General features: G+C 39.2%; 1 protein-coding gene across 2 annotated transcripts in view; it reads left to right on the top strand.

The window, feature by feature from the left end:
- The window catches only part of TOX (thymocyte selection associated high mobility group box), a 226,057-nt gene that overhangs the window by 124,922 nt on the left and 86,176 nt on the right, over positions 1–14,959 (top strand). For both annotated transcript variants that reach the window (XM_061448433.1, XM_061448432.1), the window contains exon 3: positions 9,561–9,803. In XM_061448433.1, the coding sequence (XP_061304417.1) occupies positions 9,561–9,803 (243 nt within the window). The remainder of the gene's footprint in view (positions 1–9,560; positions 9,804–14,959) is intronic.

Genomic DNA, 14,959 nt, shown 5'->3' on the forward strand with positions numbered 1-14,959 from the left:
AGAATTATATCTTGTAATAGCTTGTATATTTCTTGAAGTTTATAAAAATGCCTTAATAGGTACTACACTACTGATAATTGGTATGACAACGGTATGATTGAGCTTATTACTGAGGTCTCAGAAATCTTACTGCTTACATGACACTTTATTAATGGAGGGCCAAATCCTGCCAGCTTTACTTTCTTGAAAAATCTTCATTCATATACTGAGCATTCCTTGTCCTTGTTACTCTAAAGTCCTAGGTCCAAAATGAAGGTGTTAAAGTCAGTGGGACCACTGGTAGGAACTGGGAGGTTTCATATCCTTTAGCTTTCAGCTTTTCCTGTGATCAGCACAGGGCTAAACAAAAGTAAAATCAGAAGAAATGCAAAGAGTAGCCATGCTTCTGTTTTGATCTTCCTTTTCTCAAGTGGTGACATTTTACATTAAAGTAGGCATTTTTCAGCAAATTTCAACAGCCATTTAGGAAAGGTATAACACAGTTAGGACCCACTTTCTTTCTGAATACTGAGAAGCAATCCATTGTTCCTAAGCTTTTCTAAGTAAAGAAAAAAAAATTTAAAAAACAAACAGAAAAGGATGCTTTGTCCTTGATTGTTGTGTGTCCTGAGTACAATGTTATTTTATCCTTTGGTGTCTTTCTGAGAAGGGATCTGGAAATTTGGACAAAATATTTGCCCCCTGAACAGAAATACTTAAATGCAAATCTATACCACTGCTATTTTAAGAGCATTTAAAATTGTAAACATGTGAAAAGCACACTGTCTTGATTGCTGGCTTAGAGACTATGATGCTAATGAGGCTTCTGACAGGTTAAATGTGGTGTATCATTTATATTTTCAAGGAGCAGGATTTTTGAAGATGCGACTCTTATTTTTTTTCAGATAAATTCTGCTTATTGAATATTTATATTGCTGGTTTTATTACTCAGTGCTTTGTAGTGAGCATAATTTAGGTATGTTTTTCAGAGAGGGTTCTCTAAAAAGTGTTTTATTTTTAATATGTTTTTTATCTCTAGTTGAAAAGAATATTTAGCAAATGTAGTGACTAATTTATAGAAATATATCTTGTAGTGTTGAGTTCAAGATTATATCATAGGTGATAAAGTCCATGGTATAGAGTGAACCAAAACCTGTCAAATAGGATCACAAGTTACCTTAGCAATCTTAGCTTTCATTAAAAGACTATGATGATGATGATGATGATGATGATAATAATAATTTCTTCCCATTGTTGCAAAGGAAATTTTGTGAATATTCTTCTTTGTCTCTTTTTTCTGGTTTGCAAACAGCCTGAAACAGTAGCTGGAAGTGGATAGAGCTGCTCTACTTGTTTTTACGAGGTAGTACATAGAAACCTCTGTGGTGAAAGTCTCCCTTTCCTTTTAGGACCCCCAAAACACTGGACAAGCAGGAGCTGTGTTTATGCAAGGGTCCTGCTAAAGCACCCCCAGTGCTGCTCTTTGGAAGTTGCACTATTAAGGACTGTCACGCACTGGAGGGGAACAAGTGCATTTCCTTTCATAACAGAACAGAGGAAAGGATGTTGAGCAGTGACTGAACAATGACTACGCTTGGGTCCCTGCTGGGGGCACATTAAGGAGAGCGGGAGGGTGGTGTGGGTGATCAGGGCAAGACTCCGGACTGGAGGTCTAAGAATGCCCTGTGTGTGCCTAAGGCTCTTGGGTAGTCCAAAGGAATTGCTTTTTGGTTGATCAGTCATTCTAAGAAAGACTTGCACTTCTCATATAAATTTACTCAAACTTTCTAAATAGGAAAAGCAGAATCATAGAATAGTTTGGGTTTGAAGAGACCTTCAAAGCTCATCTAGTTCACATAGCCTCCCACATCCTCCTCCCCCCCCCCCCCCTTCCCTCCCTGCCGGCAACGAGCAGAACATCTTCAACTTGATCTCAGGTTGCCCAGAACCACATCCAGCCTGGCTTTGAATGTCTTCTCCAGGGATGGCACATCCACCACCTCTCTGGGCAATCTGTGCCAGTGTTTTACCTCCCTCACTGTAAAGAATTTTTTCCTCACATCCAGCCTGAATCTCTCCTCTCTGAGTTTAAAACCATTACCCCTCTTCCTGTTTCTACAGGCCCTGCTAAAAAGTCTCTCCCCGTCTTTCTTATAGGCCCCTTTTAACAACTGAAAGGCTGCAATAGTCTCTCCAGGGTCTTCTCCAGGCTGAACAATACCAACTCTCTCAGCCTTTCCTCCTAGGAGAGGTGCTCCATCTCTCTGATCATTTTTGTGTCCCTCCTCTGGACCTTCTCCAACAGGTCCATGTCTTTCTTGTACTGAAGACTCCAAAACTGGACACAGTACTCCAGGTGGGGTCTCACCACAGCAGGGTAGAGGGCATAATCACATCTGTTGACCTACTCGCCTGGCTCCTTTGGATGTAGCCCAAGATATGATGGGTCGAACATCTGGATCTTTGTCTGAAGGGAAGTTTAAATGCTTTGATTACATTATTGGTTTTGCAGAGCTCAGATCTTGTAATCTTTCTTTTTATTTTTCTTTTACTTTGTTTGTGCTTCTATTTATTGTCATCTTTAAAATGTATTTCAGTTTTAAAACTTCATTGAAAACACATATCCCAGTGAGCCTCTATAGTATATGTTTGAAATTAATGTAATTAATGAAAAGACTGTCAAGAGTGTAATCTTGAAAAAAGTCTACTGTTTTACGTAATTCTGTTAACTTTGAATATGTGATTGTTTTAAATCAATAATATCATTGTCAGCACATTCTCCCTGAAAATAGAATTCATCTGGTACTGGAAAATTAATGTTTTGCTTGAGGCTTTGCCCTTTACCTAATGTAAATTAGAGAAATTGATTAACACAATAGAAAAAAGTTCTACCTTCCCCTGTAATATAGTTTTGATAGCTATTGCATGATAAATTAGTATATTGTGTGGTTTTAAATGAATGTGATTTATTGCTGTTGTCTGCCATATGAAGAAACACCAAAAAAAATTGTTTGCAGGATCATTGACTTGAACATATCAATGGCACTGTTGGACAATTCTTGCTGAGTGTTAAGATGATTTATGTAACAGACCGAAGGTTTCCACAGTAATGCATTATAGTCTCAAGCTATCAAGCCTTGTTCATGCTGAGACAAAAGAAGCTGAAAAACACTTGCTTCTGAAGGTCCTCTGTTTAGAAATTAGAGATAAGGTTGATCCTATTAGAACTCCAGAAGTATCTGCTGTCACATATGTTATCCTAACTCTCAAATGTGCATAAGGTACATTGCGGTTTTTCCTCTTCTAATGAGCTTATTGTTTTTACTTTACTCTCAATCCGTAAGTATTTTAGTTATGTAACAGCGTGTTCAATAATAGAAGAGCAGACAGCCTGAAGCATCTATCTTTTAAAAACTGGCATCTTTCCACAGTTCAGATCCAGAAGCCTTGGTGCAAATGAAAAATTAAGATGCGCTCTACATAGTTGGCAGTGCCAGTCATTTCATTTAAATTAAATATCTATAGGCAAATTCCCAATTTTTAAGGAACTGTTGCTCATACCAGATTCTGCTGAGTATATGCATGGTGACTGAGCACATGAATTAGATTTACTTAATATATGTTGTCTTTGCCATAGTAACGGTTCTGCTTTTTCCAGAGGGATTTACAATGGATGTTTGAATGCTTACTGCCTCTTGCCGTCAGTCTGCTTGAGGTATCTCCTTTGGTTTCCATTCTATGGTTACTTTTTGAAGTTCTATTAAAATTATTTTGAAAGATAAATAAGTTTTGCTGACCAACATGGAGTCATCACTATAGAGTACTGTCCTGGGTTCAGCAGTAGCAGTCATTTTTCTCCTTCTTAGTAGCTGGTGCAGCGCTGTGGTTTTGACTTTCAGCCTGGGAACAACGTTGATAACACCGATGTTTTTAGTTGCTGCTCAGTAATGTTTACTCTGACCAAGGACTTTGTGAGTGTTATGCTCTGCCAGGGAGGAGGGGAAGTCGGGAGGAAGCACAGACAGGACACCTGACCCAAACTAGCCAAAGAGGTATTCCATACCACAGTGTGTCATGCCCACTATATAAACTGGGGGCAGTTACCCAGAAGGGCTAGATCACTGCCAGGGTCGGGCTGGGTATCGGTTGGCAGGTTGTGAGTGGTTGTATTCTCTTCCCTTGTTATTTCCCTTATCCTTATTATTATTGGTGGTAGCAGCAGTGGTTTGTGTTATACCTTAGTTACTGGACTGTTCTTATCTCAACCTGTGGGAGTTACATTCTTTTTGATTCTCCTCCCCATCCCTCTGGGAGCAGGGAGAGGAAGAAGAGAGAGAGTGAGAGAGAAGCTGCGTGTTTCTGAGTTACTGGCTGGGCTTAAACCACGACAAGTACTTAAGCAGAGGGGCTTTATTTTTATTTCCTTCTTTCTCCTTGCTCTCTTTTCCTTAGTTCTTATGCAGCAAGTTGTGCAAGCATTTCCCTTATTTTTCCAGTAACGAGTATCTGGATTCCTTGAAAAGGAATACTAGATTTGTGTATGTGTGTTTCATTAGCACTGCAGGATGCTTATCCCACATTTGAGTTTCGTGTGGCTAAAGTAAACAGCTGACATTTGACTCACTTCCCCCCAAGTTTTACCCTCTTTCTATAGCTTGCTGCTGGATTTGGCCAAGCTAAGTGGCATAAAAAATTAATTGAAGGTGACTAACAATGTCATTGCTCAGGAACAAAAGCTGGGACTTGAGCTGGACAGTGAATCAGAATGAAGTGTTCATATCATTTTATTTAGGCAAGCTTTCCTCCTAAAATTATAGGCTTAAGTGTCATAGATAATAAATTCTCTTGAACTCAAGAGTGGGCATATCAAAGATCATCTGCTTTATGAAGTTTCAATCATTTGAGGCAGAAATGTGACAAATACTTAACCAGAAAAATAGAATATCTACCTTTAGATTTTAAAAGATGCTCGATTCAAAACTCTTCTTCTAGTGTTTGTGCCTGTAAATAGATCTAATTGAAGGATGTTCATTCTGAGATTCCCACTGTGTAGCTTCCATCTTAAATATACTGAAATCTGTTTATAATAAATACAGGGGTAATGAAAATCTTCTTTATAATAAAGTAAAATTAAAGCCTGTGTCTCTTCAGTGCTATGCAGTGGATTTAGTGGCGTTACTTTGCAGAGGGCTTTCTCTCTGGAATGTAATAAAGGTCCAGGAATTTAGCCTAAACTGGAGAGCTGATAAACACCTCATCCACTCTCACAGTCATGAGACGAAAGTGAAGCCACTGGCAAAGTTCCTAGCAGCTTTGTGGTAAAGTAAATAAACCATTTATTGCTACTCTTTCTTGCTTCAAAAGTGAAAAGGCGAGCTTCATAGTATTTCTGTGACCAGTAGAATGAAAAGGAGCTATTCTGTGTCTTTCTGCGTAGAGAAAGTTGTGCTGTTAATAAAGCCAACTATCAAGGAAAAAACCCTTGGAGGGGGAAAGGGGAAACACCTTAACCTTTCTGTCCACCCCCAAAAAAAGACTAACAGAGCTGAAGCTACAAGCCACCATTTATTATTAATACATATAAGCTGTACTTATGAACTGTAATTCGATACAAGAACTGTAGCCTTCCCTAATTCTTTTGATGGTAGGTAGCTGCTTTCATTTGAAATTCCAGGTAAATGGCTTGGGTTGGAAGAAGTGCTCTAAGAAAGCCCAAAGGTCAGGGCAGAATGATGACTGGCCTGGGAGTGGGTGTTGTTGCTGCAGGGAAATCCTCAAGCCTGGTCTTGTGCTGGAGTTCCCTTAAATGTCCTTTGGGGGAAGAAGGTAACAATATGATGTTCCAAGAAAGCTCATTGCCAGCACTGGATCAGTTGCATTAAGAGGACTACAGATGGTTTCTCAAGAAGGCTTTCCCAATGGCAAGGGGAGAGGTGGAAAGAAAGTAGGAGTGTGTGTTTGAAGCTTGTAGCTGCTATTGGCAGGACAAGCATATTATATTTTGTTCCTTACTCCTTCCCCCCATGTGCAGTTGTAACAGCCATGTTTCTGGGGTATGTTGGGTTTGCTGCAAATGTATATAGGACTTTTGGTTTCTGATGTGCCAGTGTGCCAAGTCATTGCAGTCATCTAAACCGTGCTTTGGACAAGACAAACAGAAATAACTACCACATCACTGCTGAAGTAACTTCCCTGAGGAAGTTATATCTGTATGGGTTACATACACACATACTGAGTATGGAAATACCAAACTGCCTGAAAATGTTAGATAAAATGGGGTGCTCTGCAGATGCTTTCAAATATCTGTCCATACCATTAGTATATGGCTTGGATGCTGCCTAGCTTTATTGAAGTAGTCTGAGTTTATGTCTTTAAAAACCCCATCATTTTAAGAAGCACAAGTGCTTGAATTATGTGTTGGTTTGGTGTGTTTTTATTGTGTTTGCTATGCTACTCCTGCTACTTTAAGAAGCTCATCTAAGTGTAGTGGACAGTGGTGTGGTAGATGATGTGGGACTAGATACACTCTGACTGGTTTGCAAGCAATAACCATGGTGTGATTTTTATTGTTAAATAATCAGAGAGAAACCATCTATTTAAAATACTTAGCCCACATAATATATGATATTATTAAAAAGTTACAAATGATGCAATGTGGGTTGTGGAGTTTTATGCCCCCGGTGTTTTACTTCCTTTTGAATAAGTGAAGCTAATGTCCAAACGGTAGTTCAATTGCTTCCACCACTTCTGAAGTGTTACTAATTAAAGACGTTTGAAACACAGCAAATCAAGTCTAAATGAAGTAAAACCTGGACTATCCACATATGGCATGCAAAAAGGGTGCAAAAATAAGCAGATTTGCTGAGTGCCTGCAATATTAATGGTGTAGGCACACCCAGCCTGTCAATATTTGGTTTAGGAATAATTTCATTTAGTAGCAAATGTAAGTTGAAGTCCCTTCTGTTCTTCATCGGCTGTTCCAGCATGGGTCCCTTCCATGGGGTGCAGTCCTTCCGGAACAGACTGCTCCAGCATGGGTCCCCTGTGAGGTCACAAGTCCTGCAGCAAACCTGCTCCGGCGCAGGTCCCTCTCTCCACAGGGCCACAGGTCCTGCCAGGAGCCCACTGCAGATGGGCTTCCCATGGTGTCACAGCCTCCTTTGGGTATCCCACTGCCCTGGCGTGGGGACCTCCATGGGCTTCAGGGGACAGCCTGCCTCACCATAGTCTGCACCATGGGCTGCAGGGGAATCTCTGCTCTGGCACCTGGAGCGCCTCCTCCCCTGCTTCTTCACTGACCTTGGTGTCTGCAGGGCTGTTTCACATATTCTCTCCCCTCTCTCCAAATGCAGTTTCTCCTGCACAGTACCTTTTCCTCCTTCTTATATATGTTATCCCAGAGGCACTACTGCTGTCGCTGCTGAGCAGGCCCTTTGTCCAGTGGCAGGTCCACCTTGTAGCTGGCTGTCATCAGCTCTATCAGGCATAGGGGAAACTTCCAGCAGCTTTTCTTAGAAGCCACCCCTGTAGTGCCCCTCACTACCCAATCATTGCCAAGCAAACCCAGTACAGACCTTAAGCTCACTTTAAGACACCTTCCTTTCTTTTGATCATCGATTTAATAGTAATGAGCAAATATTTAGTGTGTACGGTGTCCATAATTTTTGATTTGTTTTTGCACAGTTTATACAGTGTGGTTAAGTAAATATGACGTTATCTTTTCCATGTATGAGTCTCCTCCCAGTTTAGCAAGGGTCTATTTTTACTGTATTTCATTCCTTGAAGATGTTTCCACTGATGGCTGCATTGTGGCTTTTAAAAGCAGGGAAAATATAACTTACAAATGGTGATAGACTCACACCTACTTCCCATTAAGGAGACAGCAAAGGCCAGGGGGAGCAAACTCCTGTACCGGGGGTAAGAAACACAGCTGGAAAGCATGGACATAATCCAAGTATTCACACAGAAGGATGGTGATAGCACTGCCAAACCTTTTCCTCTCCCTGTTCTGTTTTTATTCTTTGGAATTTTTCTTTGGGTTTTGCAGTTTAGCCTTCCTGTTGTATTTCATACTAAGATATTTGGTAACAGAGGTGTAATCCTTGTTGGGAAACAGGCAAAGTGAACAACCAAAACCATGGCAATGTGCACTAGAGCAGGTTCTTCTGTGTTCAGCAGCTCACTGAAAACATGCAACACTGTTGTTGGTCTGATTTAAGTTTTTATATCTATACTTGTAAAGAATAACCTCAGGCACCTCGGTATTACTATGATGACTAATGAAAAATCCTCTTGTTTGTAATTGGGCATTGATGCTTCCTTTACTCTTCTGCATGAATTCATGCAGCATACTGTCCTCCATTTGCAAACTTGCACTGGGGAAAACATTTTCTTCTGATAGCTGCTCTTTGAAATTGTGCCCTCATTTTTGTCTTTCCTGAAATACTTTTCAGGGGAGAATGTATTTAAATCCTTGCATTTCCAGAATTAACAAAAGCAGCACTCAGAGCAGGACTGTGTTGCTGCAGAGGGGCAGGAAGGGTGGAAGTAATCTCTGTGCTATGAACCTCATGACTAGGGGTGTGGGATGTGCAAAGACTGATTGCTTGAAAAGGAGATGAGAACTGTGGCTGTTCTCAGAAAAGCAGAGCAGGCTTTCAGGCTTAACCACTGCAAACGATCCCTTTAACTCTTGATTTGGATCATGTATCTAATGCTGCTCAACTTTTCCCTCTGAGAAACACAAGCATACCCACCCTTATCCTCAAAATAAGCCTACCTGCTGTACGAAGAATATAGAGAAATAATAGCAATTATCCACCTTGATGTATTACTTTGACTTTGCCTGTGGCTTTTCCTTGGAACAGATTGAGTTGGGTGACTTAAATGGCAGTGGACAACAAAAGACTAAACAGTTGCTTTGTAGAATAACTCATTTAGATGACTGACAAAATGTATGTATTGTTGAGTTTATGGATTACAAAAGGAAAAATCAGCAATTTTGAGACACCATGAATGTATTTTTATAAACACAAAGTATATTCATATGAAGAACGTTCTGGTTTTGTATTTTTTTGTCTTTCTTTGTAGCAGAACAAATGCATGGTTCTCCTGTAAGCTTAAAAGCAGTATCTTTCTTCTTCACAAAGTAGTTCTTGATCTGAGTAACAGGGAGTCTTGTGAACCATTTTGAGCTGATGTTAATTTTATAAATTGCATTCTTTTTTCCACAATTCCCATGAAAAAGGTATTCAGCTAGATGAACACTTGGAAAATTTTAATGGGACCCTTGAAATCTGCTTGAATTCAGCTTCTTTAAAAAAAAAGTCTTTCTGATGGAAGCTGTGAAAGTATCAGAGATACTTATGCCTTAGAGGCAGTTTTACTTTCATACATAATGGTGAACCTCCGCTGTTATAATATATGGGTGTTTCAAATATTCTCTTTGTTAAATTGAAGCTCCTGCTTAGAAGTATGTGAGTTGGGCTCTTTTTGTTTGTTTTGTGTGACTTACATTATTATTCTTGACCAGTATTCATATGATTTTCATAGCACTTTCTGTTTGGTGTTTTATTTTCCAGTCTTTTCCTGGCCCAAGTCTTGAAAGTGAAGATTTTAACATACCTCCTATAACTCCTCCGTCATTGCCTGACCACTCCCTGGTGCACTTGAATGAGATAGAGTCTGGGTACCACTCTCTGTGTCATCCTATGAACCACAATGGCCTCCTTCCATTCCACCCACAAAACATGGATCTACCTGAAATTACAGTTTCCAACATGCTTGGCCAAGACGGAACCCTGCTTTCTAATTCGCTCTCTGTGGTAAGCATTTTCAGTCTGTCCTTTCTGTTCTGCTCTAAGTTGTGAAATCTTGCACATACAGACCTGTTTGAAATCCTCCAAGAGGCAAGCTCCTGCACCACACAAGGCATGGAGTGAGCTGGCCTGACTCTGGGTTTCGCATCACACTCCCTATGTCAAAGCCTCCCCCACCTCTGGAGGCAGTGGGGCTTTTACAGCCAGCTTTACCCACCACCTTGAGCAGAATTACTCCTGCTTTGCCTGGGTGTAAATAATGACAAAAGGAGGCTCAAGGCTTTGACTTCTGCTGGAGCAGGATTTGGATCCAGATGGCTGTTGTTCTGTGTTTGTCTGACGAGGCTCTTTCCATTCTCATTTGCATGTGCTGAGAGCTGTACAAAAATTTAATATCTACTTTCTTGTTTACTGCACGTTTGGAAAACAGCAAATGTTATTTCTGATTCTAGGCCAAATCTTATAGCCTTTTTGCAGTTCCCGGTCCTTAGCCAGCCAGAATCCAATTGAAATGACTGGACGATTTGCTTATGAAGTCTGTCAGATAGTCATTATGGTCATAATCTTGGGAAGCCTGATATTATAAATCACTTCTTTGAATGTTAAATTGCTTGCAACAACTGCAGAGCTATTTTACATGTTACATTTTCAAGTGGGCTCTACAAATAATTAGTATACTTCTGGCATAGCAGCTCCAGACAAGATTATTTCACATCAATGTGCAGTTCTAATCCAAAGAGTTAAAAATCCCATGGAAGAGGATGGGGCCTGGCATTGTTTGGGGCTCACTGGACTTAAGGCACTCTGCTAAATGAGCTGCCCAGGAACTGCATATCTGGACAGCTGAAGTTAAGGTTATGCTGTTCCTAGAGATCCAAGGGTCTGGCCTTCTCACAGAAGGATTAGAAGCTTAGGGCACTGTGTCCCAGCTGGGAGGCTCTGCATTTAGGGGCTGAGGCTGTTTAGGTTTCCAGCTTGCTAGATCCCCATCACATTACCAAAAACACCCCAGATCAGCCCTGGGACCCTGGGAGCTGAGGCAGCATACAGAGCCTGGGGGCTGAGTGATCTAGGCTTAGCACCCAGTCAGACCCTCAGACTAACAGCCCCAGAGCCAGGGGCTGCAGTGGCTGGAAAACAGTTAGTTTACAAGGAAAATCTATCTTGTCATAGCCAATTAATGAAATTAAATTAATTTAATTAATTTAATCAATTAAAATAAAGCTGCCTTGATTTCAAGGAGCTTGGCGTTCCCTCTAAGGATGTCCAACAAGCTGTGCTGCAGCAGGGGGCTAGTCTTGGCTTCTTATGTGCTGCTTAGTTACTGATTTCCAACGATGTTGCACACATTGTGCTTGAGGTCAGAATCTGACCCCAGGGTTATGTTCAATAATGGGAGGAGGCAGATTTTTGTAAGGATATATATACATCATATATGCTTCATATATATGATACATATATCACATGTACTTCATATATGTGATATATATGTCATATATACTTCATGGAAATGTTCCGAGTTTTGCTTCAGTTTCTGCAAAGCTGATGGCATACGTAAAAAGGCATGAACTAAATCTTTTGTGGGATTCTGGGAATCAGAGCTATGAAAGGACTTGAAAAAGTAAGTGAAACACTTGGCACTCCAGTCAAGATAAGCAGTATTTCATTGAATTGACCTCTTTTGAGCCATGGCTATGCCTCAAAACTATGCATTCTTTTAATCGCTGATATTCCACATTAACCTCTTGCAGCAAGCTCTGAACAAAGGGCCTTGACAGTTTGTAGATCATCACAGTGAATTATTGCATTGAGGGCAAATAGAAAAAGGCTGAATGATATAACTAGGCAATTTTGCTTTGGGAGTTAGTGAAGCTCAGAAAAAAATTACAATCAGATGCCAAAAAAATATATGCTAAGTTTTAACAGTAATTTCTGAGGGTTTGTTCAATAAATAAAGCATGATCCTTGAAGCATCATGGGCTAGCTTGGATGCCCTTTTCACACAAGATGGCCTCTTAACTAGCAATACTTTTAACTCAAGCTGACTTGAATGTCAAGGGGATTAAGCTATACCTCCTGTTAGCACAACTGGTAGGATGTTAATACCATGGTTTTGTACGGTTGAAACACTTTGGCAGTATAGTTCCTCTAATTTGAATTTGGTAACTTGAGAGAAATTAACTTGTGGGAGATAATTTAACTTAACTCTTCAGTGAATTCACTGACTTCTTCAGTGAATAGAATGGACCCATTGTCCTTTTGGCTTTCCATTGATGAAGGCAGACAGAGGGTTTTGTGGAGTTAACATTCTTTATGTAGCTTTGAAGCTCTTCTTTATAACCTAGAGCCTTTTACATTTTTATTTCAATATGACTCTTTTCTCTGGCTATTACTCATCTCTAAGTTTCTGTTTTACTGTATCATCAAACTCTGATCCATTTAACAAGTACTTGCCTAAATCACTTTTATATTGCCTCACATAGAAAATATATATAAGTTTTGCCAATCTATCTAAACCCTTGCTGCTATATAATTTCTGGTATATCAAGTACCTCTTAGTGTATTTGGAAACCATGTATCTCACTTCATTTTTCAGGGAAGTAATGAGTATTTTTAGAAAAATTATTCTTAGAAGTGAATCTGTTGGCTGTTCTCTATCCTTAATTAATTTCACATCTTCAGCAAAATTTACTTATACTGGGACAATTTCAGCTGAAATGCAATTTGTCTCCGATTGAATTTGGTCTTTGGGTTTGTTTTTTTTTCATTACTTTCACCATCCTTCCTTTTAGCTAGTTTTTAACCTATGTTGGTATTTTATCAATAATACCTTCCTTTTTGTCTGTGTTAGCACTGGGGAATGGTTTTCAGCTTGTGTTTCTATAGAAAAAAAAAATTAATTAATGCTAGACAAATGAGAGAAAGGAAACACATTTGCTCAGAAACCAAGTAGGAAAATAGTTTGTACACCAAGTACAGCATTCTTCTTTTATCTCAAATACCAGGTGTTTTCAGATGAGGATTTCTGTGATTTTGGACAGATCAAAAATTGAGGATGCACCCCTCCTAAAACCCCTTCAAATCTCCCCCCATTAGAGGTCCTGGTTTCATACTGTGCAGCTCTCCCTGCAAGCTGCAGATGAAATCCCTTTGAGTAAGGATTGCAGGATTTGCCCCAAGCTCTGTAAGAATTCTCTTCTGTGGAGGTGCTTAAACGCACAATAAAAGCCCACTACCAGCTCAGTGAATTCTTATTAGGGATCAGCTTCTTACAGATTTTTTACACTGTGGGAATTCTTTCTGAGAAATTTTACAATGCTGGGAGATGAAAATTTCCTGTTGCCATTTACTGTGTCTGATGCTTAAATTCGGAATTAACCTTCTTTGAAGTTTATTTTGATTGATTTGACTTCCTATTGCACCCCACTACTTAAAAAAATCCAACAGAAACCAAAACCCAACAAAAAAACCCCAAACACTAAAATTTCTATTTCTTATTATACTGCTGTCATTTCATACATTGTCTTCTATGTTTGTGTATTTCTGTTTTCTGCTTAGGTGACATACAGACATATACATACATGCACATGCACACTAATTTTTACCATGCTGTCACATGCAGATTTCTTTAGACGCTCATTACATCTGGATACTGGGGGTTCAGAAGTCTGCAGAATTTGCGCAGAATGTGACACAGTGGTATGAAGACACAGTCCAGCCCCAGCATGGTTGGCTACATGTGGGAGCTTTCTAAGGTCCTCCTTCAAAACAGACATGACTTCTATTCCTGCTTCTTAAGTGGATCCAATTAGGTATAGATAGAGCTGTTTAAAGAAAGTGTAGTGCCGGTCCTGTAGGGATGTTTGTTTCTATATAATGGAATGGGGATCCCTTCCTGATTTACTACAGTTGAAGTTAGCACTGTGTAGCTTTGGTTTGGTTTTGGCTGGGGCTTGATCTGCCAGCACTTCTCTACATCAATTTTCCTGAAATACTCCAAGGACCACAAGAAATACCCTTCTAAAATTTGCAAACAAATGAGTGTATATACTATCCCAATGAGAATGTGTGTTTATCTGTAAAAATGCTTTTGGTTGTGTTCTATAAAATGAGTTTTACAGCGTGTTCTTTTTATCAACAAAATTATAGACTCTACAGCTTCTTTAATATATCCTGTAGATGATTGCTTTTTCCTCCAAGAAACCCAAGGTTAAAAATCTCAGTGCTGTTTTTACATAGAGGAGAAAAAAAAACTATTTTTGGAATGCTTTCATTTATAATCTTGTGCTGATCTTTTTGAAAATGTGGCTTATGATGGTACACTATAGAAAATTTACAAGAAAGAAATAAAAGAGACTCTAGTTTCTTGAAATGCTTCGAATTCTGGGTTTTGAAGTTTAAAGTGGGAAGGATGTTAAAAGGCAATAAAATCAGGGGATTTATTTCCCAAATGCTCTACTTGTGCTGGTAGCAAAAGTAAGCATAATGTATATAGTTAGGTTTATTGTCATTTTTAGTATACAGTCAAGGCACACTTTGAATTCAAAGGCTACTGTACAACTGTTTTGACAACCACCACATCAGTAGGTAATGTGCAGGACATATGAAACTGAAGCAAAAATGTTTCTTTAGGTCTATAGGGAGTGCAGTACATCAATGAATTCAGATGTATTAGAGCAGCATGAATTTCTAATGCATTGCTCTTATGGAAAAGACCACTGGCATATTGAATAATGCTGCTTTCAAAGCAGAGCAGAAAATGTGATTACAGACAATTTCATTGCTGTTTTTAAAATAAATATTTTCAAAATCTTGAGGTATTTTATTTCATGTAATGCATAAAATAGGTAACAGTGGACTAGAGCTAAAGATCTTCTAGGACACGGAAGAGTAGATGATGTCAGCTATAATTATTCAGATGTGGAATAATAGAAGCATTAGTTTAAAATAAAATGCATGTCACAAAGGCCCATGTCCTTATATTAAAAAAAAAAAGCAATAAAAAGCTTTTTTTTTCTTTTTTCATACTTTGACAGAAGAATAAAGGCAATGAATAATTATTTAACATTATGCCCCAATTCATCAAAGCCTGAACAATTACATTATACTTTTTCATGAATTATATTTTTTTAGATATGCAGCCCATGAGAGAGTAATATCTT

This window comes from Pezoporus flaviventris, unplaced genomic scaffold, assembly GCF_033815535.1.
Source record: "Pezoporus flaviventris isolate CSIRO_AGI_PZ_B2104156 unplaced genomic scaffold, CSIRO_AGI_Pfla_v1 ptg000007l, whole genome shotgun sequence".
NCBI lineage: Eukaryota > Metazoa > Chordata > Aves > Psittaciformes > Psittacidae > Pezoporus > Pezoporus flaviventris.